A 19,038-nucleotide genomic window follows, 5' to 3' on the forward strand; every position below is an offset into this window, starting at 1 on the left:
TTCTCAGTTGCTGGACCTTTGGGTTGTTTCTGCATTTTGGCATTCATGAATAATGCTGCTGTGAACTTTCATGTACAGATTTTTGTGTGGATATGTATTTTCATATCTCTTGCATTACCTTGGGAGTGATATTGCTGGGCCACATAGTAACTCTGTGTTATAACATTTGAGAACTGCCAGACTTTTTCAAAGTAGCCACACCATTTTACATTCCTACCAGTGGTGTAGGGGGTTCTGATTGCCCCCCATCTTCACCAGCACTCACTGTCTGTCTTTTGATTATAGCCTTGGGTATGAACTGATGTTTTATTGTGGTTTAGCTTTGCGTTTCCCTAATGACTAATAATGACGAGCATGTTTTCATGTGCCTTTAAACTATCTGTATATCCTTCTTGAAGAAATATTCTATTTAAATCCCTTGCCCAGGGCGCCTGGGTGGCTCAGTGGGTTAAGCCGCTGCCTTCGGCTCAGGTCATGATCTCAGGGTCCTGGGATCGAGTCCCACAGCGGGCTCTTGCTCAGCAGGGAGCCTGCTTCCCTTCCTCTCTCTCTCTGCCTGCCTCTCTGTCTACTTGTGATCTCTCTCTCTCTCTCTCTGTCAAATAAATAAATAAAATCTTTTTAAAAAAAATAAATAAATCCCTTGCCCATTTTAAAAATTGGGTTATTTTCCTTTCATTATTGATTCGTTAAGAGTTTTTTAATACATTCTTTTTCACTGTTTTGTGTTCTTTGAAAGGCAGAGTTTTTAATTTTGATGAGGCCGGTTTATTTTTTTCTTTGTAAGATTTTTCTGTGTTAGATATTACAGAGCTATTATGTATATTTGTATTTTCCAAATGTAAAATCACAGAAAACATGGTGTTTTAAAAATGACACTGTCCCTTAGGAGCCCTGGTGGGTGGAGTTTGCTCTCCCCTCAGAACCCTGGCCTCACTGGGAGCTGTCACCCCAGTGCTGCTTCTCATGGGTGCTTCACTTCTTCTTACATTGATGTTGTTGTTGTTTTTCCTTCCGTGCTTCTAACTGGAGAGTTTTGAATTTAACAGGGAATTTAAAATAAAATCTCAACTGTTAAGTACAAGTGGAGAAGCAACATTTTGTAGGCTTGACGGGTGTTCTGATCTTTAATATTCTACTCCATTTTTTAAAAACCTGCATAGAGTCAGTGTACAGTATTCTTTGGATCTTTCATCCAAAAACCAGTGTGTGTTCTGTTTATACAGAGCAGGTCAGCAAACTGGATGGTCACAGGAAAGGTGACAACGAAAGATCATCCCTCACGATCCCTCTTGCTTTCTTTCCCAACAGGTGTGGCAGATCCCAGAAAATGGACTTACCCTTTCCCTGACCGAACCTGTGGTGATTTTAGAAGGCCACTCGAAGAGAGTTGGCATTGTGGCCTGGCATCCGACTGCCCGCAATGTCCTTCTTAGCGCAGGTAGGAGAGAACAGTAACCAGTGTTTTGATGTGTGCTGTGCACATCTGAGGCAGCGCACTGGGAATCGATGATGAGGGGCTGAGATGTGGTGGCTCTCCGGCCCCGCTGCCCACATACACACAGCTATGTGTTGAAGGCTAATTGGGTAGTCTGATTCAAGACTTCTTCCCCAGAGAAATGAAAAGATACATTCTTACCTAACATTCCAGCAGATTCATGGCTCCTGTTGGGGCCTTTCCTGGACCACAGTTTTAGTTTACTCCTTAGATAGCAGGAGGATCCCTGGTGGGAACCTGGGGTACCAGCTCTGAATGTTATTGCCAACTTCAGGCAGATCTTGTTAGGCAAATCTCCTTCTTCTGTTAAAAAGGGGAAAATAAAATCATTTGTAATCCAACTACCACCCAGAATATCATCATTGATGTTTCTTTGCAGAAGGTACTTTCATGCACATAGATGATTTTACCTACAAAGATGGGTTCAGAAACTTTACATGTGACTTGCTTTCTGTGCTTAGTGGTGTCCTGGTTCTGTTTTTGTGTCATTAAATGTTATTCCTGTGATTTTTTTTTTTTTTTTTTTAAGATTTTGTTTATTTGAGAGTGAGAGAGCTCGAGAGCAGGATGAGGGTCACAGGGAGAAACAGACTTCCCACTGAGCAGGGACCTTGATGCAGGGCTCAATCCCAGGAATCTGTGATTGTGACCTGAGCTGAAGGCAGGTGCTTAACTGACTGAGCTACCCAGGCTCCCCATTCCTGTGATTTTTTAACACCGCCATTAATAGTCCATTGTCTGGATACCTTCATTTATTTAATTAGGCCCCTATTTCGGGACATTGACATTTTCTGGGTTTTTTTTTTTACACTGTTGATCAGTGTTGCAGTGAACCCTCGAATCAGGATTTAGTGTTCCTCTTGGTTTGCCACTTGAGTAGTTTCCAAGTGTTATCCTATAGAAATCTTGTCCTCTGTCTGCAGTTTGAGATTTTATCTTTTATAGAAGCAATACAAAGGTCACAAGGGAGCCTCATGGGATGATGGAAATGTTGTGTATCTTTTTTTTTTTTTTTTTTTAAGATTTTATTTTATTTATTTGAGAGAGAGAGACAGTGAGAGAGAGCATGAGTGAGGAGAAGGTCAGAGAGCGAAGCAGACTCCCCATGGAGCTGGGAGCCTGATGTGGGACTCGATCCCGGGACTCCAGGATCACGCCCTGAGCTGAAGGCAGTCGTCCGTCCAACTGCGCCACCCAGGCGTCCCAGAAATGTTGTGTATCTTGATTGTGATGGTGGCTACATGAATATATACATTTGTCAGAATTTAGCAAATTTATACCTTTATTTTATTTTTTTTAGATTTTATTTATTTATTTGACAGTGAGATCACAAGTAGACAGAGAGGCAGGCAGAGAGAGAGGAGGGAGGGAGCAGGCTCCCCGCTGAGCAGAGAGCCCAGTGTGGGGCTCCATCCCAGGACCCTGAGATCATGACATGAGCTTAAGGCAGAGGCTCAACCCACTGAAGCACCCAGGCGCCCCCCAAATGCTACTTTTAAAATGTCAGAATTTGTCAGAATCTAGCAAATATATACTTTTAAAATGGGTGCATTGGATTGTATGTAAATGATACCATAATTAAATTGATTTATAAAAAAAAAGGAGTACTAATGTTAGTAGGATGTTTTTTAAAGATTTTATTTACTTATTTGACAAATAGAGATCACAAGTAGGCAGAGAGGCAGGCAGAGCAAGAGAGATGAGGAAACAGGCTCCCTGCTGAGCAGAGAACCTGATGTGGGGCTCAATCCCAGGACCCTGGGACCACAACCAGAGCCGAAGACAGAGGTTTTAACCCACTGAGCCACCCAGGCGCCCCAAATGTTAGTAAAATTTTAAAAATCTTTCCCCTCACCAGTAAAAAGGAAAGGGACAGTTGAGTTTTTAACTAGGAATAGAGGGTGTTTATGATATAATAAGGTAAGTTAAAAAAACACCAGGTACCTATTGAAACCAAGGGCTACTTTTCAAAAAAGATGCTATCTAAAACTCTGTTTTTAGTTAAAATCACAAGTGACTACCTGGGAACCCTCCTGATGTTCTACTCAGTCTGATAAGGAGATAAAATAGTTCCAGAGGTGGAATTCCATCGTGGAAATTTTTCTGCAGCCCCTTGTCATCAAGGTCGAACATCAGCTGACTGATCCCCATTCTGCCTTTCACAGGCAAAGGAGAACGGTTGATGGCAGTGTTGTGCATATTTTACGACTACATGATCCATCCATGGTGGCTGAAGTTACCCATTTGCCTCTGGTGCACAAGGCAAAGGAAGGGTCAAGTCTCACCCCAGGGTTCAGCTGCAGCTTTACTGTTGCGCAGGCTCCCCCCCCCACCCCCAGTCTCGTGTTTCTAGCCCACAGACAATTTAGGTGTCTGGTTATCAGTGGCTACGTGATTTTTTTTTTTGAACGGCTCACAAAATTGGCTTATTGGCAAGAATTTATCTTCAGGATATCCATCCCTTATTTTGCTTCCTCCTTGTCCTGGAAGCAACAAATGGCACCTGCTTTTTAAGGATTAGTCTTGGGTGAGTCACCTAGGTGGCTGAATCAGTTGAGCATCTGCCTTTGGGGCAGGTCATGGTCCAAGGGTCCTGGCATTGAGTCTCTCTTGGCTCCCCACTCGGCAGGGAGCCTGCTTGAGATTCTCTCTTCTCACCTGCCCTTCCTCACCCCTTCTCTAAAGTAAATCAATCTTTATAAATAAATGAATGAATGAATGAATGAATGAATAAAATAAAGGGGCCTTGGCGCCTGATGCCTGAAGGAAAGTGGAGTGGGTGAGCAGAGAGGTGTGGCTGCATCAGCACGTGGCCTCTTCAGGGATCAGCTTCTGAATCCACAGGCCTGCTTGATTACAGTTTGGACTTTGATCTTGACCTGTTTCTCTCCGGTTTTAAAGATAAAGACCTATTGTGAGCACATGCATTTCCCTTCCGCTTACTTGATTTGCCATGCTTTGATATAAGACCATGTTTTATAGTATTACTGATCTGAATAACCTGCTTGTCCCACATTTTTGTTGCGTGTTCTACACAGGTATTTAAACTCTTTATTTTTAGTTCTGCTGGAGAAGAAGTAAACTGTATTCATTCTGATGTTGGTTTTACTAGAAAAGGGAAGCTTAAGATCACATGGGGTCCACTGGCCCCAGCTAACTCTGAAAAAACATGGGATTTTATTTTCTTAGAGTTCTCTTGCCATTGCTTTTTGTTTGTTTCAGATGAACCCAAACTTAGCAAACCATGTTTTCCCTTTAACACATTTCTTTTATATAGATGTCCTTTCTTTGTCGCTTGAGTTTCTAACTCCCAGCAAGTAAATAGAGCCACTTAAAATCAGTGTCTGTCTTTCTGTGCGTATGTCCCCTCACTGTATTTGTAGCTTTCAAGTGTTGCTGTATAGGTGTTTCTAGTCTCTGAGGGGTGTGGCTTTGCTTGCTTTCAGGCTGTGATAATGCCATCATCATCTGGAATGTGGGAACAGGGGAACCCCTTATAAACTTGGATGATATGCATTCAGATATGATTTACAACGTGAGCTGGAACCGGAATGGCAGTCTGATCTGCACAGCTTCCAAAGACAAGAAAGTGAGAGTAATCGATCCTAGGAAACAAGAGATCGTTGCTGTAAGTATGCTTGGGATAAAACCCCCCATCTTGGTACCACTTCAGTGAGTGTGAACTTGTTAAGGCAGGCTATAGAAGTCTCGCCCCTGGTCAGCGGAGCCTTGTGTGCAGACGCGGGACCTGAATCCACAGAGCCTTATATAGGCTTCTGCCTCCCAGCCACCCTTCAGAGCTGGACATTCTGGCATTTACACAAGTCTTACCTCTCACTTGGTGACCATTTTTCAAAAAGAAACAAATTTTTTATCAGTTCACTAGAGGCCTTGAGAATTTACAAGTCTAGATCAGCTAACCTAAACAGTTAACTGCTTTCCTGGCTTAGTGTTCAGTACAGATCCCCGCCTCTTCCTGCAGCCATCGTCAGAGTACCTCACAGGGATGCCACAGGTTCTCTTTAGCTCAGTATCTCAGTTTCTGCTACTCAGAGTAGGCCTCAGCAGACAGAAGGTGGTGGGCATTTGGGACTTGAGCTGGGGTTGAAACAGCAGGTGCTGGATCCCAGAATGTCTTGCATCAGCCCCGGTCTCTGGTCCTGCATTTGCCTCACTCTGGAAGGTGCTGGTTCTTTGGCAGTTTTACCTCTTAAGAGTTGGCTGGCTGTTGTGACTAGTGCTTACTGAGCACTGGGGACTTGCCCGGCTTTGCGCCAAGTGCTTTCTCCATTAGAACCTTCCAGGGCTCACTACTAGTGCACTCTCAATGAACAAATGAAACTAAGGAAGGGGGTTAACTGAACTAGACTTCCTTCTGTCCAGTGAATTTGGTGGAAACCATAGAGTATATCCAACTTCCAGGTTATCCTCTTGAGAAACAGACATCTGGCAGTCCTTTCATGTTTTTTATTTTTGCAGGGCATGGACTTGGGTTGGCAGTAGGGCATGGTGAAGGAGTGAGGCTTTTGAGTCAACTCCTGGCATTTTTGCTTACTCACTAGCTAAGGGACCAAATTACATAGTCTCTTTGTTTTCTCATCTTGGGAGGAAGCTTACACACATACACGTGCATGCCTGGTAATCTGAATGGCATGGGCAGCATGGGTTGGATTTAGTGTATGAGCCCCCACTCTCCCACCCCACTCCACCTCACCTCACCTTTCTTGCAGTTTGAATATAATATGCACATTATTCTTGGTCCCCCAGGAGAAGGAGAAAGCACATGAAGGAGCAAGACCCATGAGAGCCATCTTTCTGGCTGACGGGAATGTCTTTACCACTGGTTTCAGCCGCATGAGTGAGCGGCAGCTGGCTCTCTGGAATCCGGTATGCCCCTTCCCAGCCTTTCCACTGGTTTACACTTGAGCTTTCTCTCTTTTCTGAGCAGGTCTTTGGGTGGATAAATGGATTACAGGATTCTTAGTGTAGTTTCCTGAACTTCTGCTGGTCTTAATTGGGTGGACATTCTCATCCTCACCGGAGACTTAGTGCTTTACATGTATTACAAAATGGGTTCTTGATCCTCTGAAGCAGTCTGTGTTGACTGCATTTTTTAAAAAAGAATGCACAAAAAAGCCGTGTTTGGGACTTGGGAAACAAGTTCCGAACTTTATTTTATAAAGAATTTGATCAAATGTTTAAATCAAAATAGTCATGCTTAGGAAAATGTTGAGAATAGCATAAGTGAAAAAATAACAAAACTGAATACACAGTATGATCTCAGTCTGTGTGTGTGTGTGTGTGTGTGTGTGTGTTGGAAGGAAGGAAGGAAGTAGACAAAAACGGTCATTGTTTTTGCTACCCACTGGACTGTGGAATTATGGAATATGGGATGATTTTTATGGTCTTTCTGTAACTTTTAACAAAGAATGTGTATTTGCAATAAGAAACATTTCTTTTAAAAAAGAAAATAGGGTGCCTGCCTGACTCGGAGTGTGTGACTTTTGATCTCAGGGTCATGAGTTCAAGCCCTACATTGGGCATGGAGCCTACTCTAAAGAAATACATTTTTTAAAAAAGTAAAAGAAAAAAGAAAAAAAGATAGCTACAAAGGACAAGGGCCGTCTGTCTCATCTTTGTCATGGAATCACACCAATGTGTACATTGATGTTGTCAGATTGACAGTTTTCAGTGGGTTGGGAAATTGGTATTTATGTGTTTGAGTTGGCATCTACATGTATGAATATTATATGTGCATTGTTAAAGCTTCATTACTCTAGGAAATTGCTCACGTAATTAGGGATAAAAGAATGATTCCCCTTATAAAGTATATGTATACAAATACATATATTTGTATCTTTTTCCCAGAAAAACATGCAGGAACCAATTGCTCTTCATGAAATGGACACTAGCAATGGGGTATTGCTGCCCTTCTATGACCCCGACACCAGTATCATTTACTTATGTGGAAAGGTAAACAGTCATTTTAATGTTTCATATTAAATTTAATCTTGTAAGAGGAAAAGTATCCTTCAGAGATGTAGTAGTTACACAGTGCCTTACATCATTTTAATATTTTAATTTGTCTGATTTTCTGATTTCTGATTTCTTAAGCTAAAATGAGGACCAGTGATTTTGGTGTGTTTTCAGTCTTGAGACTGGACCCTTTGAACTTGTCATTTGTGTGGTGATAACATACTGTGTTCAGGACTTCTGACTGCAGCAGGGATGGGGCTCTGGTGTTGGGACAGATGCTGACAGGGATAGCTTTTTTGCTCAGGCACTCTAATGAGAAAAAGAGGACACGCTGATGTCCTTTCACCTCTGGTGCCGTGGGATCTGGGATTTTAGATTGCTCTGTAATGGTGTGACGAATGAGTAATGAGGTCACTGCATCTAATGCTGAAATCCGCTGAGGAGCTCTCCGTTGGCATGTAGGTCCTTACGCCACATGCCGCGGACTTGTAGGGAGAATAGTGCTTTGTGGATAGGAGCTTTTGAAGGCCTCAGAGATGCTCCAGGATGTTTTTCTTGTTCCTGGAGCTCAGCATTAGGGCCCTGAGCTTGAAAAATATGTGGTCTGCCTACTTTCAGAAGGTGACACTTGTTACAGGAAGACCCCACACTGAAATCAGAAAAGCCTACCTTCCTGCCTTACAATCTCCCTAACTACGGTGTTGCCAGATTGATGATGATTATTTCTTTTTAGTGGGAAGTAACCTGAAAGTTCCTTCTTCTTTCGTAGGTTCCGTTTTCCTTAGAATTTTTGTAGTTGAAATAAATGAATTAATGCAACTGGAGCTGTTGATGTATTTGCCTCAAACCTGTTAGATGGCCCCTTACTAGGTAGAGCCAGAGATGTCTCCCTTCTCATAGTTGACTGAGCATGCTCTCTACATTGTCATAGTTCAGTTGCTTAGAAACTGGGGTCTTGTCTGTTTCCTGGAAAGTCATTTTACTTCAGATGTTCACAGCTGCCATAGAGTACATCAAAACAAGTAACAGGAGCGGTTACCCAGATATTATTAACATGAGGTGGAAGGTTGTTTTGAGTATGCAGGAAACAGATAGTCTGTGTTTAGCTTTTTCGCCATTGCTTTAGATATTTACATCGTTGAAACAAGTAGAAACCATGCAAAATGAGAGGCTTGAAGGCAAGGGCATAAAACTGCCTGGTTATTTCTATCACATGCACACACATACATACCAAGCATGCTGCTTCTGGCAGGCAGCCTTGCCTTCATTGTTCAGGTTGGTGTAATTGTGTGACAGTTAGTTATACTTGGAGAGACTAGCATATGCTTCAGATCTTCAAAAACATCTGACCTTTCTAAGCAAATGTGTCACAGAATTTGACACACGGTTACGAGAGAGCACTGCCTTCCGAAGTTAAAGGATACTCATGTTTTAGTGAGTATCTTAATTATGAACTAAGAATTACTATGAGTTAAGAATAATGAATTAAGAATGATTTAAGAGCTGTTTATTCTTAATGTTTCTGAATTATAAAAATCTTACTTTTTATAGTTACTGATTGGCCGATGTCAGTGCCCTCAGGTCTGTGAACGACACCATTCTGTTGCCAGTGAGAATCCGTCACTGCCTTCTCCACAGTCCAGACTTCTGTTTGTTCTTTGAAGTTGAATTGTAGTTGCAGTTGCTTGGCCAGAGGTGTTAACATTTTTGCCCTGACTCTGACTTAGTGTCTAGGCTCAGTGGAGTCAAATTCGAGGCTTTAGCAGGAGGCGGAGGAGACCGCTTGAAGGACGTTCTAGCATCTGATAAGTGAGGGTTTGCTTTGCCAGGAAGAGCAACCATCATACCCTCTTCCTCTGAAGAGAAAGCAAATGGCCCCTGAGGCAGAGTCCCGATTAATGCGGGGCTTAGAGGGGAGAGAGAGACCCCACTTCAACCAGATGCTTTAAGTAACATTCAGCATGAACTTGTCTCTGATTTCTTGTAGGGTGACAGCAGTATCCGCTATTTTGAGATCACAGATGAATCCCCATACGTCCACTACCTCAACACATTCAGCAGCAAGGAGCCTCAGAGAGGGATGGGCTACATGCCCAAGAGGGGACTCGATGTTAACAAATGTGAGATTGCCAGGTAAAGAGTCGGTCTGGTAAAGTCTTCAGATTGTCTGTGCTGCCTGCTTCACAAGAGCGGTACCTCCGCCTGTCGTGCCTGGAGCCAGTCTGTGTGCCCTTTGTGGTGGCATGGACTTGGTATCTCGTTTCCTTCCCACACTTAGGAACACGGAGTTTTATTTACTTTTTAAGAATATTTTATTTATTCATTTGAGAGAGAGAGAGAGAGACAGGAGAGAGCACAAGCGGGGGAGTAGCAGAGGGAGGAGGAGAAGCAGACCTCCAGCTAAGCTGGGAGCCTGATGCGGGGCTTGATCCCAGGACCGGGAGTTCATGACCTGAGCTGAAGGCAGACCACTCAGGTGCCCGGGAACATGGACTTCTACAACAGTGAAGAACCTTTCAAAATCATTTACTTGAATTGTGCTCCTCCCCAGTCTTCAGACTACATAACCTGTGGTGCATCGATTAGCCGAGGCGCACTGCGGACTTAGGCAAATACTGTAGCCTTCATCTCTTGTCTTCAGGCTGAGGCTGTGCCCAGTGTCCCTGGGAGGCAAGCAGGGAGAGCCTGCCCCTGGGATGGAAAGAAGAGATGGTTTTTCTGCCCTGTTGGGGGACAGACAAGTTCCAAACTGAATTGTAAACCTCGTGGATCCTGTTAGAGAAGCCAAAGACCGATAGCTGGGTGTTGGGTTAACTTGATTCAGGAAGTTCAGCTGTGTTACAGAATTCCTGCTTCTCTACCCCTGTGGTTTTTTCAAAATTTTATATTGCATAATGCTAGTGGTCTTCCTAGGGGAAAGGCCTTTTTCTCTTCCTAGTCAACAAAAGATAGTCCCTGAGACTCATGAATGACTGACTGTCCATTTTAAACAACAGAATGACTAGCACTGCTCTATCAGGCCTGTGGCCATACCGCACATTTGTAGAAAACTTGATTTCTTTTCTTTTCTTTTTTTTTTTTTTTTTAATTTTTTAGAATTCATTTTAGAGAGAGAGAGCACATACAGTGGGAGGGGCAGAGAGAGAGAGACAGAGGGAAAGACAGAGATCTCAAGCAGACTCCCCACTGAGTGCAGAGCCTGACGTGGGGCTTAATCTCATGATCCTGAGATCATGACCTGAGCCAAAGTCGAGAGTCGGGCACTTAACCAGCCAAGCCACCCAGGTGCCCCACAATACTGCATGTCTAAGGACATCTGCCTAACCATGCTGTCCTAGTCACATAAGTAATACATCTTTGAAAAATAAAAATAATTTTTAGATGCCCCTTTTTATATTAATTACTCTAAGTATTTTGTTTGTTTGTTTGTTTTTTAAATACATTTAACTCTCTATACCTGGAGTTAGTGAAGGAAAGCTGTCACAGATAATTCAAAATTATGGTGTAAACCAATCTCATCAAAATTTGGTTCAAAATAGATTGAATCCAAACTTAAGATCGACTCCAGTATTTTGGAAGGCCTTTATTTTACTGTCATCTAACAGTTTAAAAGTCTGTAAGCACAATCATTCAGGACACCTCCTACGTAGGAAGTGTTTCTTGAGTATTCGTTAGATGCTGGGTGCTGTGCTGGACATGCTGCCGTGCTCGGTCCTTGAGCTGCCTGGCAGTCCCAGGGCAGTCTTTTTTTTTTTTTTTTAAAGATTTTATTTATTTATTTGACAGAGATCACAAGTAGGCAGAGAGAGAGAGAGAGAGCAGGAAGCGGGCTCTCTGCAGAGCAGAGAGCCCGATGTGAGGCTCGATCCCAGGACCCTGGGATCATGACCTGAGCCGAAGGCAGAGGCTTTAACCCACTGAGCCACCCAGGCGCCCCATGGGCAGTCTTTTTTTTACCGCCAAGCTGACTGCAGAGGTTCCCACTCTTCCCACATTTAATTTCAAATTTTTCTTGAGCGTTAGACATGATGTGGTTAACTTGGATGACAAAATTTTAATCTTAAGATTGTTTTCCTTTTTGAAAATCCTCTTTATGCTGACAGATGTTCAGTCACCTCTAGTTGGCAGAAGACCTGGCCTCCAAGTCATAGATCGTTGCTGTCTAATATTGGGTGTTTGCGCTCTCCTGACTGCTGACTTGGTGACTTCTCCAGAAGTGACTCATTGTCAGTGGTGGAGGTTCCACCTTGGCAGGTCAGCCCCCAGATGACTGGGGTTGGACCATCCCCAGAAGCAGACAGAATTCTCCTGGTTTTTGTTTCTAGTCCACCATTTCCTAGCACAGTTTCTCTTGACTTCTCTTTTTTCATCTGGAAAATAGGAACACAAAATGTACCTGTTCCCCTGGTAGATCTGCTAAGGTGATTGGCAAAGCATTTCGTATCCCATACAGCAATGTAGAAGATTAGTTTTTGGTCAGGAAGCCTGTTATCTGGCCTCCTGTTTCACTTAATACAACTTTGCCTTTATTTCCCCCTTGAAGATTCTTCAAACTTCATGAGAGGAAGTGTGAGCCTATTATCATGACTGTTCCCAGGAAGGTAAGTGCCCAGTTTCCTAGGCAATTCATGTTTAAAAAGATTTTTAAAATTCCAGGACTGTCTTCCTAAGGATTTTCCCAAAATGTCTCTGTAGTCCGACCTTTTCCAAGATGACCTGTATCCTGACACAGCGGGGCCTGAAGCAGCACTGGAGGCAGAGGAGTGGTTTGAGGGGAAAAATGCAGATCCTGTCCTCATCTCCTTAAAGCATGGATACATTCCTGGCAAAAACCGGGATCTCAAGGTGGTCAAGAAGAACATTCTGGATAGCAAGCCCACTGCAAATAAGAAGTGCGACCTGATCAGTGTCCCCAAGAAAACCCCAGACACGGCTAGTGTGGTAAGGACTGCAGGAGCTGGAGAGTGAGCTTGGCTGGCTCAGGGCTTTTATTTATTTTTTTAAAGGGGTCCCCCCCCCAAAGATTTATTTATTTATTTATTTGACACAGGGAGAGAGAGAGAAAGTGAAATCACAAGTAGGCAGAAAGGCAGGCAGAGAGAGAGGAGGAAGCAGGCTCCCTGCTGAGCAGAGAACCCGATGTGGGGGGCTCGATCCCAGGACCCTGGGATCAAGACCTGAGCTGAAGGCAGACACTTAACTGAGTGAGCCACTAGGTGTCCCTGCTTGGGTATTTTCTTAACTGTTTCTCCCCCATGTTTACATTGATGTCTCATTGGGGTAGAAATGAAACACAAGAGTGTGGGGCTGCAGGTGCTGGGAAGAGAAGGTCCCAGGAAGGGGAAAGCGTGGTGAGAGGGTTCAGGGGTACTCGGTGTTACGGAGAGAAGCATCTGGTGGTGAGTGAGACTTAGCAGCAAAGATGATCTTGGGCCTCTTGGCAAGAACCATTTCAGTGGAGTGGTGGGAACCCAGAGCTTGATGTAGGAGACCCGCATGGCCTCTGGGGGGTGCTGCTGCTGTTGGGGGAGAACAGGGTCTAGCTAGGGAGGACAGGGTGTGCGTGGGGAGTTGGTGAGAGTAGAGCAGGATCCCAGGGAGCCAGAGGAAGGGCAGTGAGTTGTCAGTAAGAGGGTGTGTGGAATGAAGAGCCAAGGTGCCTGGAGGAGCTGCTGCTTTGGCCGTGACTGAGGAAACCACGTGAGGTGCTATGGCTTACAGGGTTTCCAAATGAATCACACCTGGGACAGACTGAGTCCTCTTCAGAAGAGTTCTAGCAAGCAGGGCAGGGGGTTTAACTCCTAAGAAGGACCCTTCCTGGGAGATGGTAGGTCACCTCTGACCCAGGTCACATAGATTTTACTCCTTATGGTGGCTCAGTCATTAAGCATCTGTCTTCAGCTTGGGTTGTGATCCCAGGGTCCTGGGATCTGGTCTTTTTTCGGGCTCCCTGCTCAGTGGGAAGCCTCCCTCTCCCACTCCCTCTGCTTGTGTTCTCTCTCTTGCAGTGTTTCTTTCTGTCAAATAGATAAATAAAATCTTTTTAAAAAAAAAAAAAAGAAAGAATTTACTCATGACATTGCATGGGGTGGTTGGGCTGTGGGGCAGCCCTGGAAGGATTGGTCCTGTCCCACAGTTTATGTCCTGAGTCTCAGTGCAGGTAAGTGCCCAGGCACAGGGAGTGGGTGCAGCGCTCTGGGAACCTGGTTCTGCTGTGGGCGGCAGGTGGGCTGACCAGCCGACAGGTGGCCTTCTCTTGGAAGGCCCAGTTTGGTGCCTGTGGCTTGCCACTTCCAAAGTAGAAAATTAGACTGTATGCCTTATAAATTCTCAACTGTGGTAAGATTTGTTTACTGCGTTTTAGTAACCTCTTGTCTCTCCACCCCACCCCCACCATCTTTCCTGGTTTCCTTAGCAAAACGAAGCCAAGTTGGATGAGATTTTAAAAGAGATCAAATCTATAAAAGACACAATCTGCAATCAAGATGAGCGCATTTCCAAGTTAGAACAGCAGATGGCGAAGATCGCAGCCTGAAGGTCCACCCCCAACCCCCAAAATGGGAGCAGGAACTTGTGCTTGGTAGCTGGTTGTTGGCGTGGTCCCAGGGAGGGCGAAAGGGAGGCACTGCCATTCGGAGACATTCCGTGTCACATTTGTCAACCAGCGATAGGCCACATTCCAGTAAGAACTCAATTCGTCTCCCAAATTTGCAGAAACAAAATGTGATTTAAAAGCTGAGCTTTTTATCAGAAAGCTTTTTTGATGTTTTAAGTGTTATGTGACTTGTCGAACTTTTAAAAGACAAAAGTGCTACTTTTAAAATCCCAGATACTCTGAATTTTAGAAAACCAACCAATTCTGATTCAGTGTCGTGCCCAAGTACCTTTTTTTTATAAACAGGGACCAATGCCACATTGCTTTTTGTATTTCTTTTTTTTTAATGTTGCCAAAACCAAAAGTAGCTTTTTTTCCCCCTTGTATTTTGCTACTTTGCAGTATTTGTGTGTGTTTTTTTTTTCCTTAATTTGAAAGGGACAGCACTGTGTATGTTTATAAACTAAATGAAGATATTATTTTGTATACACATTCATCTGAGAACAATCAGAGCAGTAGCCACATGGTGCTGGCTCGTTTGCAGCACAAACCTGGTCATCCTCATGACTACAGAAGGAAGACTTGAAAAATCACGTGGGTTCGCATCACCACCCTCTCCTTTAATGGAGTCTCTGATCAAAAAAGCTCCTATTGTATTGCTTCCTTTCTTTCCTTTCTCTTTTCTAGAAACTGGGTGGTTGTACCAGAATGGAATTTCACTTCTTGGTTATCCTGTGCTTCAGATGATTATAATCTAACCTAAACTAGCATGTGTTTCTGCAGTTTTGTTACACACATAGAATCTATTGCATTAATCACTTTAAACATCATGTTTCAGGTTTCAGTCAATACTTGACAAGGGTGCCGGGGACAAGAAGCCACAGAAGCCACTGTGGAGCGCTCCCTCTTGCCCATTTCAGCAGCTTGCCTAGCTCTTGAGTGCAGTAGGGGACTAAGACCTAGGGAAACTGAAGGGGAGTGTGTGCCCCCCCACCCCGTGATCCTCTGCTCTGCCGCACATCCCATGCCGGCCCTGTGCTGTGCAGGAGGCAGCAGCAGCTCTCCCTGCACCACCGGAGCCCCTGCCCTTCCCGCGGTCTCATGGATGCAGCCACTTCTCTCAGGGCTCCCCCAGCCAGTCCTTCTGTCCTCCCTGCCTTTCAGCCCTCCCCACATTCAGCTAAGAGGAGGCTGGAGGGCGCTCTTGAATATTGAGAGTGAGGAGAACGGTCTAGCGTGATGCAAGACCAGGGGGTCAAGGCTCTGCTGTAGCGGTAATGCGTACAGACCTGTCCTTTCGCGCGCTCTCCACACAAACCTACCTGCTGTGCCCCTCCAGCTCACACAGAAGCTCCCCAGACGCAGGGGCCAGCGACTGAGCTCTGATGACCTGTTCCATTCCTAAGTTATCCTGAACTTCTCTCCCATTTCCATGTTCTCATTTTGCATGCTTGAGGAACAAGATTTAAGGAATCTCTGGGAAGGGCTGAGTGAGTGTGGTTGAACATGAAACATAGAGTGCCAGTGGGCCCACCCAGGGGCGCGCTCGTTCCTGTTCCTGCCGGTGTGGGATGAGACTGGCAGGGAGCATCTGTAACGGAGCCAGGATGGAGGTGGAGTGTGGCGACAGTGGGTTGGAATGCACGGCCAAGCTGGAGCTAATGTCCCTGTAGGACAGGTACCGTGTTTTTACCCAGTATTGGGATTGCTGTCTCCACAACTTCTGAATGCTTGGTGTGGTTGTGTGTGTGTGTGTGTGTGTGTGTGTGTGTGTGTAATATTGGAGTGGATAATGAGATGTAAGGAAAACAGTAATCACAGTGACTTATACTCAAACCTGTACATGCTTCTTTATCCACGTAATCTGCTGATGACCTTCATTTTTAAGATTGAGAAATGTTTTAAGGTTCTGATACCAAATTAAGTAAAGGAAACTGTTGATGGTGGTGGAACACCATAGCAAATGTGGTTCAAAGAGAAGACAGAGGGCAAGGAGAAATTACCCTGATCTTAGTGTGTAGCTTATGACTTATTTAATGAACGGATGCCCAGCCAGGCTTGGAGTCGGCGCCTGAAGCTTTGTGGATTATTCTTCCTGTTGTGTCTTTTCCTTTTTTTCCCCCTTCTTTTTCTTTTTAAAGCTGTGCTATCCCAGAGGAAAACCAGTGAATTACTCCTAGATCGGCTCTTATAGAGCAGCCATAGTATTCTGTCAAAACACTTGCTTCCATTTTCAAAGATAAAAGTCATTGATTACAAAATGGTGTCCGTGTTTATTTCACATCCCAGCTGTCTCTGAGGCAGCTCACAGCCTCTGTGACTCAGTGGAACCAGCTGGGCGACTGTTCCTCTCTAAGGGTGAGTACAGGGGAGGTGGGGTCATTGCTGCACTCCCACACGGGGAGGTTGAGTGGGGTATAGCGGAGTGAGGGCTCTGTGTCACTCAGGTTCTAGCAGGCCTCCAGCTTTTACCAGGGGTGGGATCTGGGGAAGATGATCTCATCTTGAGGCATCCCTTTCCCTGCTTTGAAGGAAGGATACAAATGCCACATCAGTTGGAAGAGAGATACCTGCACCTGGCCGCACAGAGAGCCCTCGCCACTGCACTTGGCTCACAGTGTGGCTGCGACCAGCTGAGTCCCCGACCGTGCTTTTGAAAGCATTGCTTTCTTCAGTACAAGTACGGCCCTCTCGGCTTAGCTGTGATTTTTATTCCAGCAGAGGGTTTCAGGGTCATTTGAACTTCATGGCCTTTGTAGCTTCCCTTTTTACAGCAAAATAGCATCTCATGACATTTCAGTGATGGTAGCAAGGAATCACCCACCCTTTGGTTTTTCCAAAGGTTTGTGAACATGAGTGAATGGCACAAAGCTCCCCCTCCCCAAGTGTGTTCTTCTGAAGTTGCTGTCATCTGTGAGGAGGACGGCAGCCGGCCTCATGGTCAGCCCATGCGTGGCTGCAGGAAGTCGAGTTGGCAGATGCTGTCTGTGCCCCTCCAGGATGCCCACGGTCAGGGGGCAGACACGTGTGCGCGGTGTTGACGACCATCTTCCTCTCACTTCAGCTGCCTTGCTTCTATGCCAGAAGACCTAAAGGTCACCATATCAGCCCCAGACGGCCAGCCAGGCCCCACTGAGGGAGGACTTCTGTTTTTCTAAAGGCTACTTCCCTTGCTGTTCTTGGTGTCCTGTGTCCAGAAAAACTTCTTGTTGGCTCTTAAGAATCTGTTAACTCTAAGTGGCCCTTCTCTTTCTGCTAGCACGTTAGAATATCGTGAAGCCATCAGTGGGCTTGAACTGAGTCATGGCCAAGGACACACCCCCCTTCCCTCCTTCAGACAGGCAGTACTGGACAGTGCCCTTTGTTAAAGCCCTTATCTTTGAGGCTGGAGGGGGCGCATGCTTATTGGCACAACTTTGCAGAGGGCAGTGTAACAAGGGACATCTGAAGTCTTCAAGGTCCCTACCTTTTGGCCCAGGGTTTTCACCTCTGGGAATTTTGCCCAAGGAAACTATAGGAGAAGAATTGGCAGAGGAAAACTAGTTTAGCAGGTTTGATTAATTAACCAGCCCAGGACCGATTGCTTTTGACGAGCCCTCTTAAGGATCTGTACACATAAAATGTATATTTATGTGTTGAAAAAACACAAGTCTTGTTGCTATGTGGAGGTACCAACTGTGGGTAAATTTTATTAGATTTTACTGAATTTTGTATTTCCCACAAATGTCCTAGTCCCAGAGAGAAGTTGTTAAAATTAATGTATGAATGATGAGTTAGTGATACATTGAAAAAAGCACCCTAAATCCATGGGGGAAGGAAGTGGTGCCACGACATGAAGCAGCTCTGGGGGCTGGGACTCCGTATAGCCGCCCAGCGACGCCTGTGTGTGTTCCTGATACAGTCAGGGGCTAAATGGAAACTTTTTCAAGTTTAGAAGAAAAATAAGTCCTTTTCTCTCTAGATTTTAGTCTGGGGGAAACGTTTTAAATCACAAAGGAAAAACCAGATTGACTCCGTAAAAATCAAATCATGAGATTTTTGAAATGTTAAAATAAGGTCATGGAAGCTGGGAAATAGATTTTTCAACCAACATGACATGCAGCAATATACTTTATCTTCATCTCAGCCCCAGCTGCCTGCTCTATCTGAAGGGGAGGTGCGCTCACCTCCCCAGTGGGGTGCATCCGGCTATGAGGCCGAGTGGGCTGTTGGGCCCCTGGCGGCCGGCCTGCCTGGCCCCCAGGAGTTCAGTCTAGCAGCCTGTCAGCAAGAGGTTTGAGGAGACTGCTAGGTGACACTAGTCAGAATGAGCTTTGTTCCCTGATGGCAGGTTTCTGGAAGAGGTGGAGAAGTGGGGAGGGAGAAGTTGCTCCAGATCCAAAAGTAGGCAAGGGTAGGGTGGCTGCTGAGTGTGTTCGGTTGGCTGAGATGTGGAAAAAGGGGAGTTTAGAGAAGCTGCTGGAATCGGCAGCTCAGTGTAGCTTTATTGTATGCAATGCAGCCAGGTAAGAAAACCGATTTTAAGGGCCCAAGTTAGTAAGTGGGGGTTTGGGGGGTGGAGGTGTGTTCGGCTCAGGAGTACGGCTCAGGTGACCGGAGAGCCCTGCCTGTTCCCGCTGCCCCCCGGAGCCTGGGGTCAGGGGACAAGTGAATCACTGGAGTGTGCTTACTCAGGAGGGCAGAAAGCACGATCTGTGAGTCAAACCACGGGGCGCTTGGCTCTCTTGAATGAAGAGGCTTTCTCACACTGGTCTCAGACTGGATATTTTTGGAAAGGATGACAGCGGTGGGTTTGCAGCAGCGCTGGAGAGAGGATTCAGGCAAAGGTCTAATAGGAGACGGAAAAGCTTTGGGTCAAACAAGACCAGCAGTCATCTGTATTGCCGAGGGAAATCGAAGGAGCTCGTTGGATGCCGGGTGGTGTGCGTTGTAACGCAAGTGAAGTCCCTTCTTCGCTGCAGTCCAGGTG

General features: G+C 45.2%; 1 protein-coding gene across 2 annotated transcripts in view; it reads left to right on the forward strand.

The window, feature by feature from the left end:
* Positions 1-16,330, forward strand: part of CORO1C (coronin 1C) — a 79,101-nt gene extending 62,771 nt beyond the window's left edge. For both annotated transcript variants that reach the window (XM_044244103.1, XM_044244104.1), the window contains exons 4-11: positions 1,312-1,441; positions 4,945-5,126; positions 6,266-6,385; positions 7,367-7,471; positions 9,462-9,607; positions 12,018-12,075; positions 12,170-12,415; positions 13,890-16,330. In XM_044244103.1, the coding sequence (XP_044100038.1) occupies positions 1,312-1,441; positions 4,945-5,126; positions 6,266-6,385; positions 7,367-7,471; positions 9,462-9,607; positions 12,018-12,075; positions 12,170-12,415; positions 13,890-14,009 (1,107 nt within the window). In that variant the 3' untranslated portion in view covers positions 14,010-16,330. The remainder of the gene's footprint in view (positions 1-1,311; positions 1,442-4,944; positions 5,127-6,265; positions 6,386-7,366; positions 7,472-9,461; positions 9,608-12,017; positions 12,076-12,169; positions 12,416-13,889) is intronic.
* Positions 16,331-19,038: the final 2,708 nt, after the last annotated feature.

Source organism: Neovison vison, chromosome 3 (genome assembly GCF_020171115.1).
Source record: "Neovison vison isolate M4711 chromosome 3, ASM_NN_V1, whole genome shotgun sequence".
In the NCBI taxonomy this organism is placed as follows: Eukaryota; Metazoa; Chordata; class Mammalia; order Carnivora; family Mustelidae; genus Neogale; species Neogale vison.